The sequence below is a fragment of the Anopheles gambiae genome, chromosome 2 (genome assembly GCF_943734735.2).
Source record: "Anopheles gambiae chromosome 2, idAnoGambNW_F1_1, whole genome shotgun sequence".
Taxonomy (NCBI): domain Eukaryota; kingdom Metazoa; phylum Arthropoda; class Insecta; order Diptera; family Culicidae; genus Anopheles; species Anopheles gambiae.
In genome coordinates, this window is record NC_064601.1 from 14,826,678 (window position 1) to 14,845,685 (window position 19,008).

Sequence of the window (19,008 nt, forward strand, 5' to 3'; positions counted from 1 at the left end):
GCTCTAGTCATGCCTAACCTTTGCGCCCGATCGTTGAAGGTTTGCGGTGGGTGTAGGTGTGTATTTTCCCGTGCCAAACCATTTCACCTTCGTGCTACACTCTGCCGTACGACTGATGCATTGGTCGGTCGATCAAACGGGCCGCAAGCAGCCGCAGCTTCGCGGCAGTTCCGGGGCTGTTTAGGAAATCAAACACAGCCACACAATGCTGTGCTGTGCTGATGGGTGCCCATTTTTTCTCACCATCGTTTTCACGTGCAGCACGCGTAAAAAGGTCATTGAATGGAGGATGATCGATGATCGTGCCCTCGGAGAAGGATGGCAGGGAGCGGCAAAGGGCGTTCATTGATGGTAAATCCGGAAGCCGGAGACTGGACGCGTGCCGCCCCGGCCCCGGCTACCTTATCGAGATCGGTTGCGGGGAAAATACGATCATTTCGGTGGGCCCCTTCTTGAATGAATGTAATCTTGTAGCGAATGCATGATGAATGTGTTTGAAATGATGAGAAAAGCCCGTTTTAAATTGATTATCGGCAGCACACGCGCAGTGCGTCCTTGTACGTCATCGAAAGATCGAGTAGCAAGGACGTAATCGAAACAGCTTGGCTACCATTTTCTTGTTTTTCTTCCCCCTCATTTTCTCTCTAATCAACGTCCAATTAAGGGGTGGCTCGTTCGTCGATCGATGTCAAGAGGAAGACGACTTCCTTCTACTGTACAGCTTGGACGGAGGAAAAAAACGAACAAAAACCTAAAACTCGATCGACTACGTTTGGGTGAGTCAAGAAATTAGCGTGACAAACTTGTTCGGGCCGGTGTGCCTCCGGTCCCCTTAACCAGCCCACATTCACCATATTACGATCGCCACCAACACAACCGCTGGACTGCCCGCTGCATTCACCGCCAGGCCGCCAGTAGTAAAAGGAAGCGCGAATCGATGCAGACCGCCGCGTGTGACGCGTGTGTGACTTTGGATAGATTTTTCTCGAACACACCCAGTCTCCCACCGGCCCGGATTGGCGTGGTGGTGGGGTGTTCGGTGTCTGTGTGTGTGTGTGTGTAAGTGTTCACCCCCGGGGGAAGAAATAGGGACAAAAAGTCGCCCCAGGCTCGTATTCGTGCATGCTGCATTTTGCTTTTGCATGAATGATCGAGTTTACTATTTGTTGACATTTGAATGCCCCTTTCATGGTGTGCGTTTATGGCAGGGGATTAGCAGCTTCAAGGTGTTACTTTGGTTACGATCAACATATGACACTTCCTGATTCCATTCCAATTTTTAATTAAAATTTAAGAAAAAAAGACATATTTTATTACTTTACATCACAAACTCCAAGTGCATAAATGACTCATGGACACGTAAAACAAAACTCCAAAAGGTTCAAAGTTCAAAGAGCTTCCGATGCAAAAAAAAAGCGTGCCCCGAGCGGCTGAGCACGTGTGGGCGTCACGCACCCGTGCCCAACCGATTCCCTTTCACCGGTCTTTTACGGGCCAACACAACGGTGGCTCCACACCAACTCCGGTAGAATAATCTCTGATGATACGTTTAAAAACGAACGAAACAACAAAAAAAGACCGCCTTAAGGAAAAAGCCCACTACCGCGACGACAACGACGAGGACTACCGTCGATGACTGTGCGGGCGCGACTTTCACCATCCAATACGCGATTCGAAGCGTCTGGAGTGAGGATTGTAATTATTGCTGCCGTTATTATTCGCACTAAAGTTGTAAGGTGTAGTAGTGCTGGTAGTAGCCACCGTCGCCTTCTTGAACACCGTAACAGGCTTTTGTCGTCCGTTTTGTCTTCTCTCTCTCTCTCTCTCTATCTCTCTCGCCTTCTACTACGCTTTCCAGCTCAATCCCCCTCCCCAAAGTCGCTACCAAACCCCCGAAAAGAAGGCGCACAGACAGCAAAAGGGTGCTAAGCAACGAACCCCCCCCCCCATTTCCACCTCTCTCCCTCTCTTTCCATGTCGATGCCTTTGTCCGACGATCGCGCATCGTGTGCATCTCGTGTGCACTCGCTGGAGTGAGCATACGATTTTATCTCTCTTTCTTTCACTCACTCGCTTGAGCGCGTGCCCATCAAATGGGGTTCGGTTTCGGAGCGGTTGGGAAAGGGATGAAATTGGGCGGGCTGGGGTGGGGTACAGCAGAAAAGCAAGAAATAGCGAATCTCGCGCACGGCCAGCGTCATTCATCGTCAAACCATCCGTGTGGTGCGTTCGTTTATCGAGCCGTTTCGGGATTGTCCCTCCCCCCAATCACAACTGGACCAAAGTTGTTAACCGTCGCTTTGCCAGGTCAGTACAAAGGTGCCAGTGTTGAGTGTACAGTGTGGCGTGCGTGCGTGCGTGTGTTTGTGTATGTCTCTCCGAGCATTTTGAGTGTGTTCTAAGTAGGTTTTTTAGTACATCTGTTCGTTGCTGAGCTTAACTTTTGCGCTGTGTTTTGCTAGAAGTGCTATTATGCCTTACAGGAGAATCTATTGGGTCACTATCCTCAAACCGTTCTAGCTCTCCTACCTTTGCACGATCGAATGTGTGTGTTTTTTTGTGCGTCGTCGTTGTGACTGTCTGTGACTCTCGCGTCGCCCGGACTTGTACAACTCGTGCGCCCCACGGTGTGCTGATTAATTTTTATTAGAAAATTGTGTGTGTTCCCTCGCTCGCAACTACCAATGCTGAGGATGGGGTGAGGAAACGGGAATCTGGTTCCTTCTTTTTTTTTTTTTGTTCCGGGATCGGCTGCTCAAACGGTTAACAAAGCAATGGACGCAACTGGTAGCATCAACAAAATAATAAAAATCACAAAAACATACCACACGCTGTCGGGCGGTCCCGGTGCTAGTTGCCCGCATGCACGTGGTTGTGGTCCCTGTCCCTTCGTACAAAAATAATGCCGGATGATCTGATCAACGACACCACAATGTAGCCACAGCGACAACAAGATAGAGTGAGAGAGATATTTGTATTTGCTCACTTTAAACGAAACTCTTAGTACACGCGCATCAGTCCATTAGTAGCCTAAGTAGTGTTTTGTTTGCAGCAAGTGTGTTCGTGCAAGTTCCAACTCCTCTTCACTGATTCATTTTCTTGTTTGTTTCTTCTCCGCATTTGGTCCTGTGCCTATATATCATTATAGAACCCACTGTGCGTGCCACCTTCCCCCACAAACACACACCAAGATGCGCTCGTTCACCGTCGTTGCCGTGCTGGCCCTCAGCTTCTGCTACGTCCAGGCCGCCGATGAGGCTCCGGCCACGAAAGATGCGGCCGCCGCCGCCGCCGCCCCGGCCGAAGGTGGAAAGACCTACAAGCGACTCATCCCTGCCGACGTTCTGCGAGGTAAGTGTGTTTGTGTGACGACCCAATTGTTCATCAGCCGTTTTGCGCAAAGCGCGGCGCCGTTGTTTCCAGCAGACGGAACACGCGGAATGTCGTTGGCGCAATGTCGCATCTCCGAGTCGGATCGGTTTTGATTCGCGCGCCCAGCGGGCCACACCCCGCAGTCGGGGAGGGACTTTTGTGCAATGCAATAGCTGCGTTGCCCACTTGGCCAAAGTGTGTTTGTGTGTACATTGTACCACCCGCAGCAGTAGCAGAAGACGAACAGCCCTGCCTCGAGCCGTCCCTGAAACGGAACGGTTAGCACATGGTACCACACCTTCGAGGGAGGTTGGCCGATCGATATGCAATACCAGCAGCGCAATTTCGTACAGCAACGCTGTCGAAAGACGTCGATACAATCCGTAGAGTAAAGTTTCCGTAGGCAGACGCAGTTTTGCCGGCTACGCAAGGGTGCGATTGCAATGGTTCCTTCCTTCCCTTTTACCAATCGGCCGACGATTGCAAGCATTTCAGGCGGTGTGTCCTCCTTTTTGGAGGGAATTAATTCCAACCAAGAAGCTTTCCACGGGTGACACACGGCTCACTGAGCAGTGGGCCCACACGCGCGAGCACAGAGCCGCATGCCAAGCAATTGTGCAACGCGGCCGACGCGGCCATGCGTTTGTTCACAAAACAATCACGATTTAGTGTGTGTCGCGCGGTTCTGTTTTTCAAAGCCGCCCGCAAAAATGCAACCCGAAACCGGTTCGACTGTGTCTAAACGAGCAGCACTTGCTCGCCACCGCGTACGCATGGGCTAGTACTTACATGCTACCATACCTTAACATACCCTCCCGATCACTGCCTTTGATCGGGGCGAGGCTGTTTGCTGTGTGTGAGCGGGCGATGGCGATCGTTCCGTCTCTTAAGCGGAACCTTACAACAGTTGTACGCTGCGAACTGGTACACTACAATCCAAAGTGACAGTTAGCGTAGTAGGCTGGGGTTGCGGCATACGGTCCACAGTGCGCGAATGCGGTATTGAGAGCAAAAGCAGCGGTGTACGGTACGGTCTGCCTGTTGGCATTGAAGTCGAGGGACCGGTTCTGATCCTTTGGGGCGGCGACGGTACTACCTCGCACACCACCACCATCACCCTCAGCCCTCTTTCTACACCTTTCAATGGGTCTGAGAGGGTTTTTGATGACTGACCAGCTGCAAACCTGTTAACGGGTGGGCCTAAAGTGCGTGCCTAAAATGCGCTACCTACCAGGCTTTGCAAGGGTGGTGATTAAAATTTCTATCCACAACTGCACAACCTGCTCGCAGGCAACCTGAAACAGGGTGGGGGAAAGGGGTGGACATGGGAGAGTGGGCAAGGCAAGCTAACAAGAAGGATATGAAAATGAGAGTATCGTTAGGGTTGGTCTGCCGACTAGCAAAAAGGGAAAACCACCATCACCTGTCGCCGTTACTTACACCGGTTTTGTGGTTAATTAAGTCCACCCCGCGCACTGTGTCCACTGTGTGTGTGTGTGTGTGTGTTTTCAGTGTCACCTTCAAGCCGATGGGGAGTGGAAAAAGATCGATTTTGTGCCGTGCTGTTTTAAAACGGTGTATAAAAGCATTGCTGCTAATTTGCACCTAACGAACAAAGGAGAGCCACAGAAACCGGCCGCGCAGCAGGGTTCGTCTTCTGCGGTAAGATAATTGCTGCCGTTGTCCGCAGCAACCGATCTGGAAGCTTCTTTTCCTTGTCGGAGCGAGCAGAGAGCAGTGCCACCACAGGGCCAACCGTTTCCGTTTCCGTCCGACGTGAAAAGTCAAATCAAATACGTTGGTTTGATGTTGGTTTTGTCTCTTTTGTCGCTAGCACGCACCGTGTCATGGCGCTATGCTCACGGCGCACATTAACATAACCGTTACGCATTGACACTGGAACAAAAAATAGAAGCTCCCCACAAATTCGGATGAAACATTATGTTTGTGGAGGGGCTGCAGGGGATAATTTCACGCCGATTTGATGCCGCTGTGCCATCGCGCAGAGTCTTCAACCTTACATCGGTTCATCATCCGCGCATATACAAAAAAAAACACGCTTGGTTCATGGTAACTGTGTTGTGTGTTTGTATTTTTTTCCCTTCCCATGATCAACCCAACCCACTCGCAGTGACTGCACCAGTGGGCTGTGTGAATGATTGTTTTATAAACCACTTACCCCCCGCTGCGCTTTACTGTGACCCTGAACGTGTTGCTGCATCTACGGTTGCAACGCCAACCGTCATACTTTGTAAATCATGCACAATATCATTAACGCACTCTAATGGATCGTTGGTGATCGTACACCCCCCCCCCCCCCCCCCCCCCCCCCCCCGTACACGCTGTGGTGTACTTGGGACGGTTTTCGGGGAAGCGAGTCCCAGAGCAGAACTCTGCTTTTGTAACTCTGTGCACTGTAGTATTGGCTCGGGCGTTATAGATTTATACCGGATCGTTAATCGATTTCACCGATCAGTCTGAATGCAGGAAACTTGCCCGCCCCCCCCCCCCCTTTCGTACCCGGTTGTTAAAACCGTACACCGGTAACCGGATCCGGAGTGTGTTGATCCTTTCACTTTCCAATGGGTGTGTGCAATCTTTGGCAATTTAATTCGTATTATTAGTTTGTACTTGGGTTGCTTTCCTCATTGTTGTTGTTGTTTTTTTATTTGCTTCACGGATGGCGCGTGGGGGTGCTGTTTCGTAAGCTTTCCGCAGCTAAATGGTGGGTTACGATTGTTGCTACATTGTGGGCACGATCTTGTCCACGAATGTTCGAGACGATCCTTCCAGACATCAAGCACGATCATGTGTACAACGGTGTTTTATTGTTGAAAATAATAAAACTCATCCAAGTGTGTATCGTTCCTTATTTAGTTGAGCAACGGTTTCATTAAAACAATGGCTTTTCTAGCTATTTTTCTGCTTACTTTTCATCATAAAGTAAAAGCATTAAAGCATACAACTCTTCCCATTACTGTGCAGTTAAAAGAGTCACCAAAAAACGGTGCGCAAGATATAAAAAAAAGACAAAATTGTTCTTCTTCCTATTTGAAAAAGCTACCGTTTTTGTTGCAGGCCTCTTTGTAAGGGTCTCCAGGTTCGTCGTCTATGACTGTGCGTGATTTGTAAGCGCTGTTTTGACTCCTATTTCATGGTTCAGCTTTTCATTCGATACTAGCACGGAAGTAACATTACTCATATGTGCTATTCAAACATTGCTATGCAGTCACGTGTGTGTGTGTGTGTGTGTGTGTGTGAGAGTTTCCGCGATCTCTAAACCGCCCTCAATATCACTCGCTTTGCAAAAGCCAAACACAAAGTGCTGAAAACATCAGGCAGATTTCTAACTACTGCTACTGTACTGCTGTATCGCTTCTAATGCACCATCCCATTCCCCCTGCCCTCGGAAGGCATGAAAAGCTCAACAATCACCAATCCCTGCTGACTAATTAATTAGCATCGGCATTGGGTGGCGACAGCAGCTGACAAAAGCGTCCGATGATGACGCCTTTGTTTACCGCTCGTACCAAAACCAACCACTGTGTGGACGGCCACTGTCAAGGTGATATTGATCGGGCGGCGATCAGAGAGTCGGCTGGGGCAGACGCACGCCGGTGGCTGGGGCAGCACATTAGCACAACAACAAAAATGTCCACCACTCTCTCAATCCGTGTGCTAATTTGCTATTCCGAGCGTGAAAAAAAAACGTTCACCAGCTCCGAAACGGGGCTTCGAGGGAGGGGGTGGATTGCGGTAATCCCCTTCTCGTACGATCTCTTCGCGACCGTGGTCGAAGGCCAGCAGAGAGCTGCTGCAACACAGTGGCAACAGCGTGCAGTGATTTGCCAGCCAGGGGATCACCGAGAGCGGGGTTGGATGAAGTTGATCGAGATTATCGAGGATCGAGTGCGCTCGACAAGCTTGCAAATGTCGTACGTGCCAAGTCGTGCGCCAGAAGTGAAGGGAGCTGCTTGTGTGGATGTGTTTTATGGGATCATTCCACTCTTAGGTCTCACTTCCCCATTTCCAGTTCGTTCGCTTCGCGATCTTTCCGACATTCAATCTCGCTCGCACAAAGTTCACTTTCGCGCGACTCGCGTTATGCAACGATCGGATACACGTACCCCCTGCACGGAAGCTTGTACTCCCGGTACAGCCGTAAATGGATGGCTTGCGGAAAGGTACATAAGTTGCTGCCACTTTTCACACCGCCAACGGGGCCAAGAGGGGGCCTTATTTCTTATTTCTCCAGCATCCAGCGGCATTTCAATGTTTGCACGCGCATGAGTCATATGCTGCTCGTGTATGCAACCAACCTGAAACCTGAACTCATCCGCGGGGGATCTCGGACAACACCAAACTGAACCGAACAAGCAAGCCTTCTTCTCCGGGCGTAATGGTGTAATGGTGCCAAATTTGCATATTATATCATTGGATTGCGACACGCGAAATGGTTTTGCTAAACTGTCCAGTCCGATGGGCACACTTTTTTGGGAACCCCATAAAAGCCAATGCCCCCCCTGGTGTGCTTGGTTTGGACGGTGGACATGAAAGACGAGCTATTGTCGTTCTTGCTGCGCACACGCGGCGTGCTCTTGCATGCGTGAAGGTAATGGTTGCGGGCGTGGGTTCGCTGTGGGATTTCCCCGGGGGGTAGAATACAGACCGTCCCTCCAGAAATAGATCTTCGTGGCAAAGCGACACCGGAAACCAGTTTTTTGATGCGATCATTGGTGTGCCAAAATGTTGGTAGTATTGCTGTTCTTTCCCTTTTGCGCGTTTTGCTTTCCTTTGCGCATTGTTTTCCAAAAACCGGTTGGATTTCTTTGGGAAGCTTCGTGCGCCTAACGATGCGTGTGTCCGGCATCTTGGGACTTTGTTTTGGTCCGTTTTTTTATGTTATTGTAAAACAAAAATGAAATCTTCAACCGTTTTACTCAATCCCTTCCCACGTTTGTGTACAATTGCAGACTTCCCCGGCATGTGCTTCGCCTCGACCAAGTGTGCCACCTTCGAGCCGGGCCAGTACTGGGATCTGACTCCGTTCTGCGGTCGTTCCACCTGCGTGCTGTCGGACGATGCTCAGCCACGGTAAGTTTGGCACGGCTTTAAGGCTGTTTAAGTCTCAACTTTCTACTTAACCAATCCCCGCTTCTCTACCCCATACTGCAGCCTGCTCGAGCTGGTAGAGGACTGCGGCCCGCTGCCACTGGCCAACGACAAGTGCAAGCTGGACACGGAGAAGACCAACAAGACGGCCCCGTTCCCGGCCTGCTGCCCGACGTTCACCTGCGAGCCGGGCGCGAAGCTGGAGTACCCCGAGATCAAGACTGCCCCCGAGTCGACCTCGGAGCAGTCAGCCAAGAACTAAGTGATCGCCACGGGCCGGCCACTACAGTAACCATCTTAATCAATTAGCATACGAGCATGCTCCTATCCTAAGCAGTAGCGAAGCGAACAGTGTTTGAAGAAAAAGATGAAAAAAGATGATCCTCAAATAACATAACCACTGAAAAAAGAAGACAAAAAAAAAACACAACAAAAATCGAAAACTCCCTTACAAATTCTTTTTTATATATCTTTTTTGTGTTTGTTACCCTTTACATCACCGATCCGCTTTCATCCCCCGCCCCCCACCCAACACGTCATAGATTGATCCTCGACAGTAACAGCAAGCAGTATATGAACCATTAGTCAAGTTTGTGATATTAGAAGTATATATTTATCGGGAGAGGAAACGCACTAAGATGCAAACGATAAACAACAAACAAACAAACAAAAATACAGCATAAAACATCACAATCCTGTAATTTTCAACAGAAACTATGATAGAGAGAGAGCGTATATGAGAAAAAAGAGAGAGAGATAGAAGCTAGGATTCACCTTTCGTAGGTGCAGTAGTACAGTAGTGGAAAAACAGTAGCTTACTACAACCGGACATGAGAGTTCTACTATAGGCTTCCCTGTAAGGAGGATGTACCATGACAAATGAAGACTCCTCGATGTTCTCTTGTGATTTTTCTTTCTTTTGAGCTACATCTCAATCTGGTCGTTACTCTCTCCCTCTCTCCCTCTCGCTCATTTGTTCCCTCTCTTCATCATCCCACATCTTTCCGGTGCAGACAAACGATCATGTTGTATTGCGCAATGCAATAAGTTTTGTATTTTTTTATGTTTTTCTTTTTCGAACAATCCGTTTTCAAATAAAATCAACTGAATTTAAGTAAATCCAACATGCATGTGTTGTAAGTTTTGCTTCTTCTTGTAGGTTGAGTATGGGCCATACATGTGTTCTCTTTACAAAGGGAAATTAGTTCAAATTGTCATGTAGTTTTTGAACTGTCCATCTTTTCTCAATAAAAACGACATTCAAGGTTATGATATTGCATTTTTCTGATGAACACTTCTTGAAATGTACGCATATGCAAGAACCCTGTATGAAATGCATTTTTCCTGGCATTCAATTGTGCAGAAACTTGTTGCATGGATTTAAAATAATCCGTTACAACCACGTGGTCATGGTTGTTGTCGAATTTAGGTAGATGAGTTGCAGATTTATGCTGTGTGAATAAATTCCCTTTCTTTATTGAGCTCCAACATACAGAAATAGTGATGGAAAAAATTGTAGATGTAAAACATTATCAAACCAAACTAGATTTATCAGTTGTTCACTTTTCATTAGCACCATTGCACAGCGCCAAAGCTATAGAACACCCTTGCCAGTTACAACTCTTTTGGCCGAACGGCAAATCTGTCTGCGAGCGAAGTTCTTTAACGTTCATCGTTGCAAAACATTTATTTGTTTTTGTATATCATTTTTATTATTTTAGCATATTGTTTTATAATAATCTTCCCCTCAAAAGTGAATATTTTTTTTTAAATTAGTTTCACAAGTTGTCATTAGTGGTGGACCAACGATGCACTCAAAGCTGTCAAACAGACAGAAGGACAGCTGACACAGGGCGTGTACACACAATCATCAACAACTTGCAATGCGATTTAATTTCTATTTTTCAGTAAAAACGTTCAAATTAAATGCAGTTTTCTCTTTCATAATAATTCTAAGCCACAAAACTGTAATTTAAAGCTAATTTCATCAGGTAGTACAACAATTAACACGTCATATTTACCCGCTCAATGAAGCATTGCAATTCACGCGTCCTGTCTGTCGTCATCCATTCGTTGTTTATTGTTGGCGCAACCTAAAAGCAGCATGATTCTTTATTAGGCGTTTTATCGCACGAAATTAAATCCGTTTCATTGTAAATTAGTGTGCACGGTAGCAAAGCTACTCCCCGTCCAGTGCGTGGAACCAACCGAAACCGAAAAAGACCACCGGACACATTACATAACATGGGAGGCGGAACGTCCAGGGTAAGCGGAACCTTTTCCCCTCCCGGTTTTGTGGTGATGATCCGCGGCCGGGAGAAATGTGCCCACTGACACCTTTTTGCATGGCTAATGGCTAATGTCTGTCCCGTCTTTCTCCTTCAACAGGCAGAACCGTCCCAGGAAGGTCGCCGGGAGCCGGATTTTACCCGCTTCAAGGCACGGGTGGACCGGGTGTACATAGCAGGGCTGCAGCGGACGCACGACGACTACGTACAGCGGGCGGCACGTCACCTGTTCAAGGCGCAAAACTTTCAGGACGTTATCGTGGAGACGGCAAAGTACTAGTGGCCGCCGAGCCTGTCTCATTGTGTGTGTGCATTGTATATTGACATTTCGTTTTGTCCGTTTCGGATTTTAGCGTCAAGGATGATCTGCTCCGATTGGGCATCTACAAGAACCTGCGCATCTCGATCGATACGAGCAAGGGCGAGGGAGCGTCCAAGAACGGGTACACGGTCACGTTCACGGGCGAGGAGCTGTCCCGCATCACTGGCAACGTTGGTGTGGAGGTTGGCCAAAACGATGGAGCTGCTACCACCGGTAGGACAGATGATTGGTGTACCGTTTCAGCATCGTTTTAATCGTGTTTGTTGTTGCTCTTTCGCTCCCTTCCCTCAGAATTGGTCACGCCGAACCTGTTTGGACGTGGCGAACGGCTCAGCTTAAACCTAAGCCGCAGCTACGTGCGCAACAGTGTGGTGAATATTAAGCTCACCAAACCCTTCTACCATACGGCCGTGGGCGATTATGAGCCAGAGTAAGTATGATGGACAATGGTTTCCGAGATTAGCTGGTAACCTGATGCTTCCCTTTTCCGATGTTCCAGAACCTCCATCACCGTGTTCCGGAATGCATCGCCCCATCCCTGGTCCAAGTATCGGCTCGAGGACAACGGTGCGTTGCTCGACTTTTCCTTCGCCATCCCGTCGCTCGGCTTCAGCAACAGCCTCCAGTACGAGCTGGGCATGAAGGAGCTGTTTGCGCTCGACAAGCAGACGCCGTTCTTCGTGCGCGAACACTGCGGACCCCGGCTAGTGTCTACCTTCCGCTACATTGGCCAGTACGAGGGTCGGGACGATAGCGTGTTTCCGTCGAGCGGCGTGTACGCAAAGGGCACGACCGAGCTGATCGGCAGCCGCCTGTCCCAGCTCGGCATCGTACGGCAGGAGCTGCATGCCGAGCTGAACGTGCCACTGTTTCTCGGCGCCTCGGTGCAGCTGTGCGGTCGGATCGGTGCGATACTGCAGGACAAGCGCAAGGAATCGCTACCGATCAATCAGCTGTTTTTCCCCGGCGGTCCGCAAACGTTGCGCGGCTTCGAGCTGGCCGGTGCTTGCCCGCGGCGCGACGGCATTGCGGCCGGCTGTCGATCATACTGGACGACGGGGCTGCATCTGTGGAGCCCGCTGCCCTTCAACCAGTACTTTGGCGGGTTCGGCAATCTGTTCCGGACGCATGCGTTCTACAATATCGGCACGTGCGATACTTACACCACGGGTAGGTGTGGTTCGCGGCTGCTGGGACGACGACCGGATTAATTGCAAGTGCACACATTTTCATTGAACTTTTTCATTGTTTTCTTACAGACAAACTGCGCAGCACGGCAGGAATCGGCATCGCGTTCCGCATGGGCCAGAAGGCGCGCATCGAGTTCAACTACTGCCAGCCGCTCTCGTACGAGGCGGGCGATCGGGTAGTGAAAGGGTTCCAGTTTGGCATCGGTTACGAGTTTGTCTAGAAAGTGTTCAAACGTTTTCTCTCGAACCACTCGTACCTCTCGTGCTACTACTCCGTCTTTTGGTTTCGAAACCACCCAGATCCACACTAGCTTTCCGTGAACATCCGTTCCGTTCTGTTTGCACGTTCCTTTTCCAGCCAAACTCCTCCCGCCCTCCTGCTTCTTGTTCTTGTGCATTTGCTTTTCTGTTTTTACGTATTTTAACGCATTTTCACCCGTGTTTGCGTACTCGGACACTAGCTGCTAGCAAACGAAACGTACCACAACCTCACGAGTCAGTATGTTTAAGTTATGACGCGACGAGCAGTGCATAGATAATATAAAAAAAAGGAAATATAATGAATCAAAATGAAGCAAGATGCGTCCTAGGGGGATGGCTTGAGGGCCTTGATTTAAAGAAAGAAACTATACAAAAAGACAGAGGGCTATTTCGCAAACTCTCTGTAAATCACATATACCACGTGTTTTGCATTTCAATCCTAATTCATCACTTTGCATTTTATTAATTATGATACTTTTATTATGTTCACTTTTATTTGTTCTTCCTCCCTCGTTTTGTCTTGGTTTAGAGCGTTAGAAGAGAATTTTGAAAATGTTATACTTATAGGTACACGAACCACGCGCCCTCCCAAACCTTCGAGTGTGTTCCCCCGTGGTGTAAGTTGTTGTTGTAGTGTTGTTGCAAGTGTAAAACTGTGCTAATCTTATAAGAGGAACACTCTTGACGAATTAAAACACAAACACACACGCACACTCATACATAGAAACAGAATCTAGTTTGAATGCTGCAAACGCCGCAACTGATCTTTACGCATTTTGCCCGCTTAATAATGTCTTGTAGGGAGCGGACACGAACGCTAACGAAAAGTTCACATCATCGGAGAACAATAATGAACAAAAATTAAAAAAAAAACTCGTCCCTGCCATGCCCTGCACTCACACAGTCACACTATCCTCTACTTTGTACAACGTTGCAACGATACCGTTAGGAGACGCGAAGCGTAAAATGCGTGCGCCTTGTGTTTTCAGCGGGAAATGTACAGCGGTACCCTTAAATTAGTTAGTTACACATAAATTACGCACTAAATTGCATACGTGGGTGGTTTTGCGTGGTGCGGGTCTCCTCGTGCCCGTTTTTCTTCTTTTCATTTTTCTTTTTTGATTGGCATATCCAACAACATTCCATTTCCGGTTGCAGCTCTATCATTACACACGGGCGATCCGTCCCCAGTACGTTATGCCCCAAGTGTGTTGGCATGTGTGTTTTTGTGTGTGTGTGACGATCACTTTTAATTGTTAGTAGCAAAAAAAAAGGGAGAAAAGAAACAAATAAGCAAAGAACACAATTTACCATCATAAGCTATAGCCAAACGTTAAATATCCTAAAGAGAGAGAGAGAAAAAAAACGACGCATTCTCTCTTATCAACCTACAAGACAAAAATTAGAGTAAATCGCAGACAAGTGCATTGTGTTTGGCTGCGTGTGTTTTGTGTATCTTCTCTGTATCCCTGCTGTGTAGTGTATGTGCATAATATAGCTGTGTGTATGTTGTGTGCGACACCTGTTTGACGACCAACACACGCCTTTCTTTTTTCCCGGTTTTAACCTAAAACCACCTGATTTAAAATGTACATTCGATGACCGGAAGAGGGGAACAGACGACACGCCCCAGGACGCTTTCTCCCCCCAAAACAGCTGGTCACACTCCATTTTCCCCGCACACGCTTACGGCGATGGGGAATCGTACTCTTCGTCCGTTGTGCCGTACTTATCCTCCTGGAAAGCTTTGGAGTTGTCGCCGCGCTTCACAAAATCCATCGCCGACTCCTCGAGCGCTTTCTGGATCATTTCCCGTTCCGACAGCTGTCCGAAGCCTGAAAGAATGTCGACTGTACGTTAGCTCTGGGGCACTGGGAATGGGGACGATGTGTTGTTTGGCGCTTGTAGCGCTCAAATGGAATGTACTCACTACCATCGTCTGTGTAGGAAGACTCGAGCAGGGACTGATAAAACTCGGACATTGGCGTTTCGTCGCGCGTTGCTCCCGTCGATGGTGGCAGGGACGATGGAAAGAGGGCACTTGCACCAGCACCACCACTACCACTGCTACTGCTTTCCTCCTCCGTGCCGTCTCTGGCCGGAGGTGGCATTGTGCTCGACGTGCTCGGTGGAGATGGTGTGGGGGATTTTTCTGCAATGAAGGAAACATTCATTTGATCTGTTTGCAGCACAAACACAACCCTTGTTGCATCCCTTACCTTCAGCAGGGCTTTCGGAGCGGCGTGGACTGTTCGAGGATGTGCTGGATGTACGGTTGCCGTTCGCTTTGCACTTTTTCGTTTCTGCGCTGTTCGTTTTCTCGATCCTGTTGGGCAAATTGAGTTGAAAACTGAATGCGTTAGTTGATAATAATGCCACACGCGCACACACACACACACACACGCACGGAGCAGATGGACCGGGGGCGAGCACTTACGGTGAGTTAATGTTACGCTTTTTCCGCCGGTTACATTCGCTGCTGCAGCTGGTGCTATTATTGTTGCTTCCCGTGCCATTGCCGTTCGAGCTTGCACCGCTTCCGTAGTAGTAATGCTGCTGGGAGGATGACGGCGAGGACGAGCAGCAGTCCAGCTCGAACGAGCTGTTCTTGGAGCTGGACGAGCAGGCACCCCGATCACTTCCCATGCCGGACGAAATGGGCGGCTGCTGCTGGTTGCCATGGCTTGCCGACGGCGGCGATTTGCGAAGCTCGAGCAGATACGAGGAAGCCGACTGGGATCCGCTGGCACAGGCGGCCATCATTTCGGTCGAGGTGATCGTGCTGCTGGTGCTTTTGTTCTGGCTGGAGCCACCGCCGGCCCCGAGCCGCGCCTCCCGGCAGTACTGGGCGTACGATTCGCGGGCAATCTGTTCCTCGATCTCTTCGTTCGTTGCCTCCCAGTCGGTCGTTTTCAGCTTGTCCTCCAGCATCGTCTTCTCGATCTCGAGCTCCTCGCTCATGCGCACCGCGTCCGCCACCTGCTTGATGTCGAGCTCGTCCGGCCGGTAGCCGGCCAGGCCGAGCCCTACGCCGACGGACGCTTTGTACGGGTTGACGATGGCGTTGTAGTGCGAGCTGCGCTGGTAGGACAGCCGGAACGGTTCGTTGCCATTGTTGATTTGATCCGAGTTGAAAATATTCGTAGGTTCTGTAACGGCGAAGGGAAAGGTTGTTAATCCATGGGGAAAGGTTATTAATATTCCTCCTCTGCGTCCTGCTTACCTGTTTGATAGCAATACAGTTCCACGGAACGATTGTACATTTCCGACATTGCTTGAATTTCTATGTGATTGCCGTGCACGTGATTGGCGCGCTTTCGCTCGACGTAATCGGCGATATCTTCGGTAACGAATTGTGCGAAATATTCGCGATTTTGATACTGCAAAACAGAAAAGAACGGCAGGATGTACCACACCGATCGCTGCACATTCCCCACAGCTGATCCCACTCCTACTTACAATGTAGTCCATCGTTTGCTGGCGGATCGCTTCGTGCATCTCCTGATCACCGTAGATCTGCAGCGATATCGCCCGAAACAGGCACGCGCCGTCCTCCTCCATCTCGTGCAGGATGAAGCCCCGCTCGGACAGGACCTTCGCGAACGCTTCGTCGCGCTTCTTCCACTCGTCCGCCGTCAGCTGTGCGTCCTTCGAGTCGATATACTCATCGCCACTGTTGTACCCCGAGCGGACATCCTCCAGCACCGCGTTCAGATCGACACCGGACGCTCCGGGACTGCCCACCACAGCCTGGTGGCTGTTTAGCAGCGATCCACCTGCCCCGCCGGATTGGTGGGTGCTTTTGGGCGATCGACCACCGCCCGCCGCACTGGCCAGTGTGCTGGAGCAGGCGGTGGACTGCTTTTTGCCGCTGGCAGACGGTTGCAGCACCACATGATGATGATAGCTGGGTGAACCGGTTGCCTTTTCCCGCTCGCGGCTTTCACGCTTGTGGTAATGATCACGCTTTAGACGTCCAAGACTAGAAGTAGAAAATGATGGGTTTAGTATTTTGGTATATTTAGTTAATTTTCAACTAGCTTTTCAGTACTAGTTTTGTTCAAATTAAGCAATAACTTAGTTTAAAAATTTAATTAAATCTACTTAGTTACAAAGTTTAGTCTAAAATTTAGTATTCGAATTCCGTCGTCAAGTTCCAGGAAAAAAATATAAGCATCCTCATAATTTGGCCGGCAAAAGAAGAGGAAACGGTAGTGGAATTTTGTTTACTTTCTAATCTGCTTCCTTCACTGTTTCGCTTTGACGTTTGCATGACATTTGCTGCAAAGAAAACGATAATGATCTCCAATCTCGAATATACGGTAATATTTTTTAAACATTTTAAACCGTTCAATAACCAAAGAAGAACATAAAACCAGCATTCCAGGAAAAAAAACCGCCCCATCCCCCAAGCGTAGCATTGGGATTGAGGATACTTTTTTGTTTCAGTGGTAATAGCAGGAACAAAAAATAAACAAACTAACATAAATCATAGTACGGGCACACGCTCTGAGGCCACGGCAGGCGACACACACAAACCATACGGGGCCAGAAGGGAAGAAGCGACACAGAAGAGAGCGGAGGTCAACACCTAAAAATAGTCACTCCTACTCCTCCTCCTCCTCCTCTTCCTCTTCAAAGATCCGCCGAATCTCGCAAGACAATGCATATGGTTGGGGGGGTGGGTGGGTAGGCGAAAAGCCAGATCTGTTTTCACGCCAGTCCAAATAAAGCGACGACAGGATGCGAAGGAATACCGAGGGGTGAAGAAAAATAGAAGCACGCCACGGCGCACGCTGCAGTTTCGCCCGCAGCACGTTCTTCGAGTTCGGCACCGATCTCAAGTGCCATCTTGGTGCAGGTTTACTTCTTCTTGCAATCGGAATTAGTATGTATCAGACTGCATCATCCCTGTGCGGCAATAAACCGTGACGGTGGGTCTCATGGAAGCGTCCTCCCTTTAACCACACATCAAAGCACTGTGCGCTGGAAGATGGGATGAAGGGGGAAGAGATTCGTTGCAATCGGAACCTTACAAACATGGCCGAAACGCCGAACGGAGTAATTTCCGTCCAATCAAAGCAACTCTTTTTGGGGTGCAAAAAACAAAAGTATGCACCCCTTCCCCACCATCACGCACGCACACAACATGACGACGATGACGACCACACGGCGACGCCATTTGGAAAGAACATTGGCATTGGAAATCGATACTACGGTTGAGTAGCATACTCGTCCCACTGCACCCGTGGGAGGACCGATTTCCCGATAAAGCTGTACCTTCTTCCGTCGAGTCGTGGGTGGGGGGGTTCGGGGTGGACGTACATAAAGCATCGTTAGGGTGGGGGAAGGTACTACTGTCGGGGTACGGTGATAATTTTCTTACTTTTTGTGTGGGCTCCTACGATGACGTACTACGCTGTCACTGTCGAAGCTGTGCGGTGTTAGCACCCGTTTTTCCCTTGGCAGTGCCTGTGGAGAAAACAGAGAACCAGAGAGGAAGGAACAAGGCAAGAAAGAAACATAAGCGTGACACACATATTGCTTCGCTACACATGCATTCCAAAAAGGCTTGTACGGGTGCTGCTGGGCAGGTGTGGGTTGGGGGACACTTTTAACCTCCCTTCCACCGCCCCATAGCGGAGGTGGGGCAGGTTTGACAATAATGGAGGGGTAAAAGGAACCACCCGGACGAGCCAATATTTACCTGCGATTCCGATGACGACAGCTGATTAAGCACCACATTACGGTGCGACGTACGGACGCCCGCATTCCCCACACCGTGCACGTTCTGAGGCGTGCCCTCCTGCGTTTCCTCTTTAGCACTTTTCTGATTGACCACGGGTTTGATAGTCATCGCGAATTTCCGCTTTTCACACCATGCACAGCCGCGGAATTAGAACTACACCATACACACACGCACACGCACGACCTTTCCCCGCTTCACACAATGGCTGGCAGGCACAGCACGCACAGTTTCACACAAAGAAGGTACACAGACTTTGCTACGGGCAAGCACCGAGAGCAAGTTCTTTCCCGCACACCGAAACTTCCTGCTGCACACACCGACCTCGGTACAGCGCGAGAGATTGGTTACGACCACGACACCACGACACCACGACGACGACGACGACGACGACAAAAAATTGCTACCACTATTGCTTCTTCTACTGTTGCTACCTATTGCTCAGGCGGGATTGCAACCAACAAAAAAAAAGATACGAGCTGCTACGTACGGCGCTGAACGACGCACTTTTTTCGCCAGCTATTTCTGAAACGACGACAGCGATGGAAGTTGATGGAAAAAAGCTCTCCGGGCTGGATTAAAAAGCAATTGTGGCACACACAATATTATTGTTTAGCAGCTGGGGGAAGAGCGAGTGCCACCAGCGAGAGTGAATGAAACGGGCTGAGTTTGATGTTTTTCCAGGAATGTGAAATGACAGTGACAGGCGCGTACTCG

The 19,008-nt window shown here is 49.3% G+C and overlaps 3 protein-coding genes across 6 annotated transcripts; 2 read left to right on the forward strand and 1 right to left on the reverse strand.

Annotated features, from left to right (window-relative positions):
• Positions 1 to 1,863: 1,863 nt before the first annotated feature.
• Positions 1,864 to 9,608, forward strand: LOC1281338 (uncharacterized). Its single transcript, XM_320958.6, has 4 exons — positions 1,864 to 2,307; positions 3,149 to 3,351; positions 8,346 to 8,466; positions 8,548 to 9,608. Exons 2-4 carry the CDS (start codon positions 3,192 to 3,194, stop codon positions 8,744 to 8,746), a joined length of 480 nt encoding a protein of 159 aa, XP_320958.4. The 5' UTR covers positions 1,864 to 2,307; positions 3,149 to 3,191; the 3' UTR covers positions 8,747 to 9,608.
• A 706-nt stretch (positions 9,609 to 10,314) lies between these two features.
• LOC11175826 (SAM50-like protein CG7639) lies at positions 10,315 to 12,858 on the forward strand. The gene is made up of 6 exons (XM_003435978.2): positions 10,315 to 10,749; positions 10,873 to 11,045; positions 11,126 to 11,307; positions 11,386 to 11,524; positions 11,594 to 12,264; positions 12,354 to 12,858. The coding sequence occupies exons 1-6, from the start codon at positions 10,729 to 10,731 to the stop codon at positions 12,503 to 12,505; spliced, it is 1,338 nt and encodes a 445-aa protein (XP_003436026.2). The 5' UTR covers positions 10,315 to 10,728; the 3' UTR covers positions 12,506 to 12,858.
• Positions 12,859 to 12,969: 111 nt separating this feature from the next.
• LOC1281343 (OTU domain-containing protein 5-A) lies at positions 12,970 to 18,987 on the reverse strand. Of its 4 annotated transcripts, none has more exons than XM_061640769.1 (8): positions 18,253 to 18,987; positions 17,932 to 18,017; positions 16,005 to 16,527; positions 15,769 to 15,925; positions 14,983 to 15,694; positions 14,765 to 14,871; positions 14,476 to 14,697; positions 12,970 to 14,380 (listed from the first exon to the last, which is right to left on the reverse strand). In XM_061640769.1, exons 1-8 carry the CDS (start codon positions 18,400 to 18,402, stop codon positions 14,232 to 14,234), a joined length of 2,106 nt encoding a protein of 701 aa, XP_061496753.1. In that variant the 5' UTR covers positions 18,403 to 18,987; the 3' UTR covers positions 12,970 to 14,231. The 4 variants fall into 4 exon arrangements, with proteins under 4 accessions (XP_061496753.1, XP_061496751.1, XP_061496754.1 ...); XM_061640767.1 differs by having other exon boundaries at positions 14,479 to 14,697; positions 14,765 to 14,895; positions 18,253 to 18,961; XM_061640770.1 differs by having other exon boundaries at positions 14,479 to 14,697; positions 18,253 to 18,960.
• Positions 18,988 to 19,008: the final 21 nt, after the last annotated feature.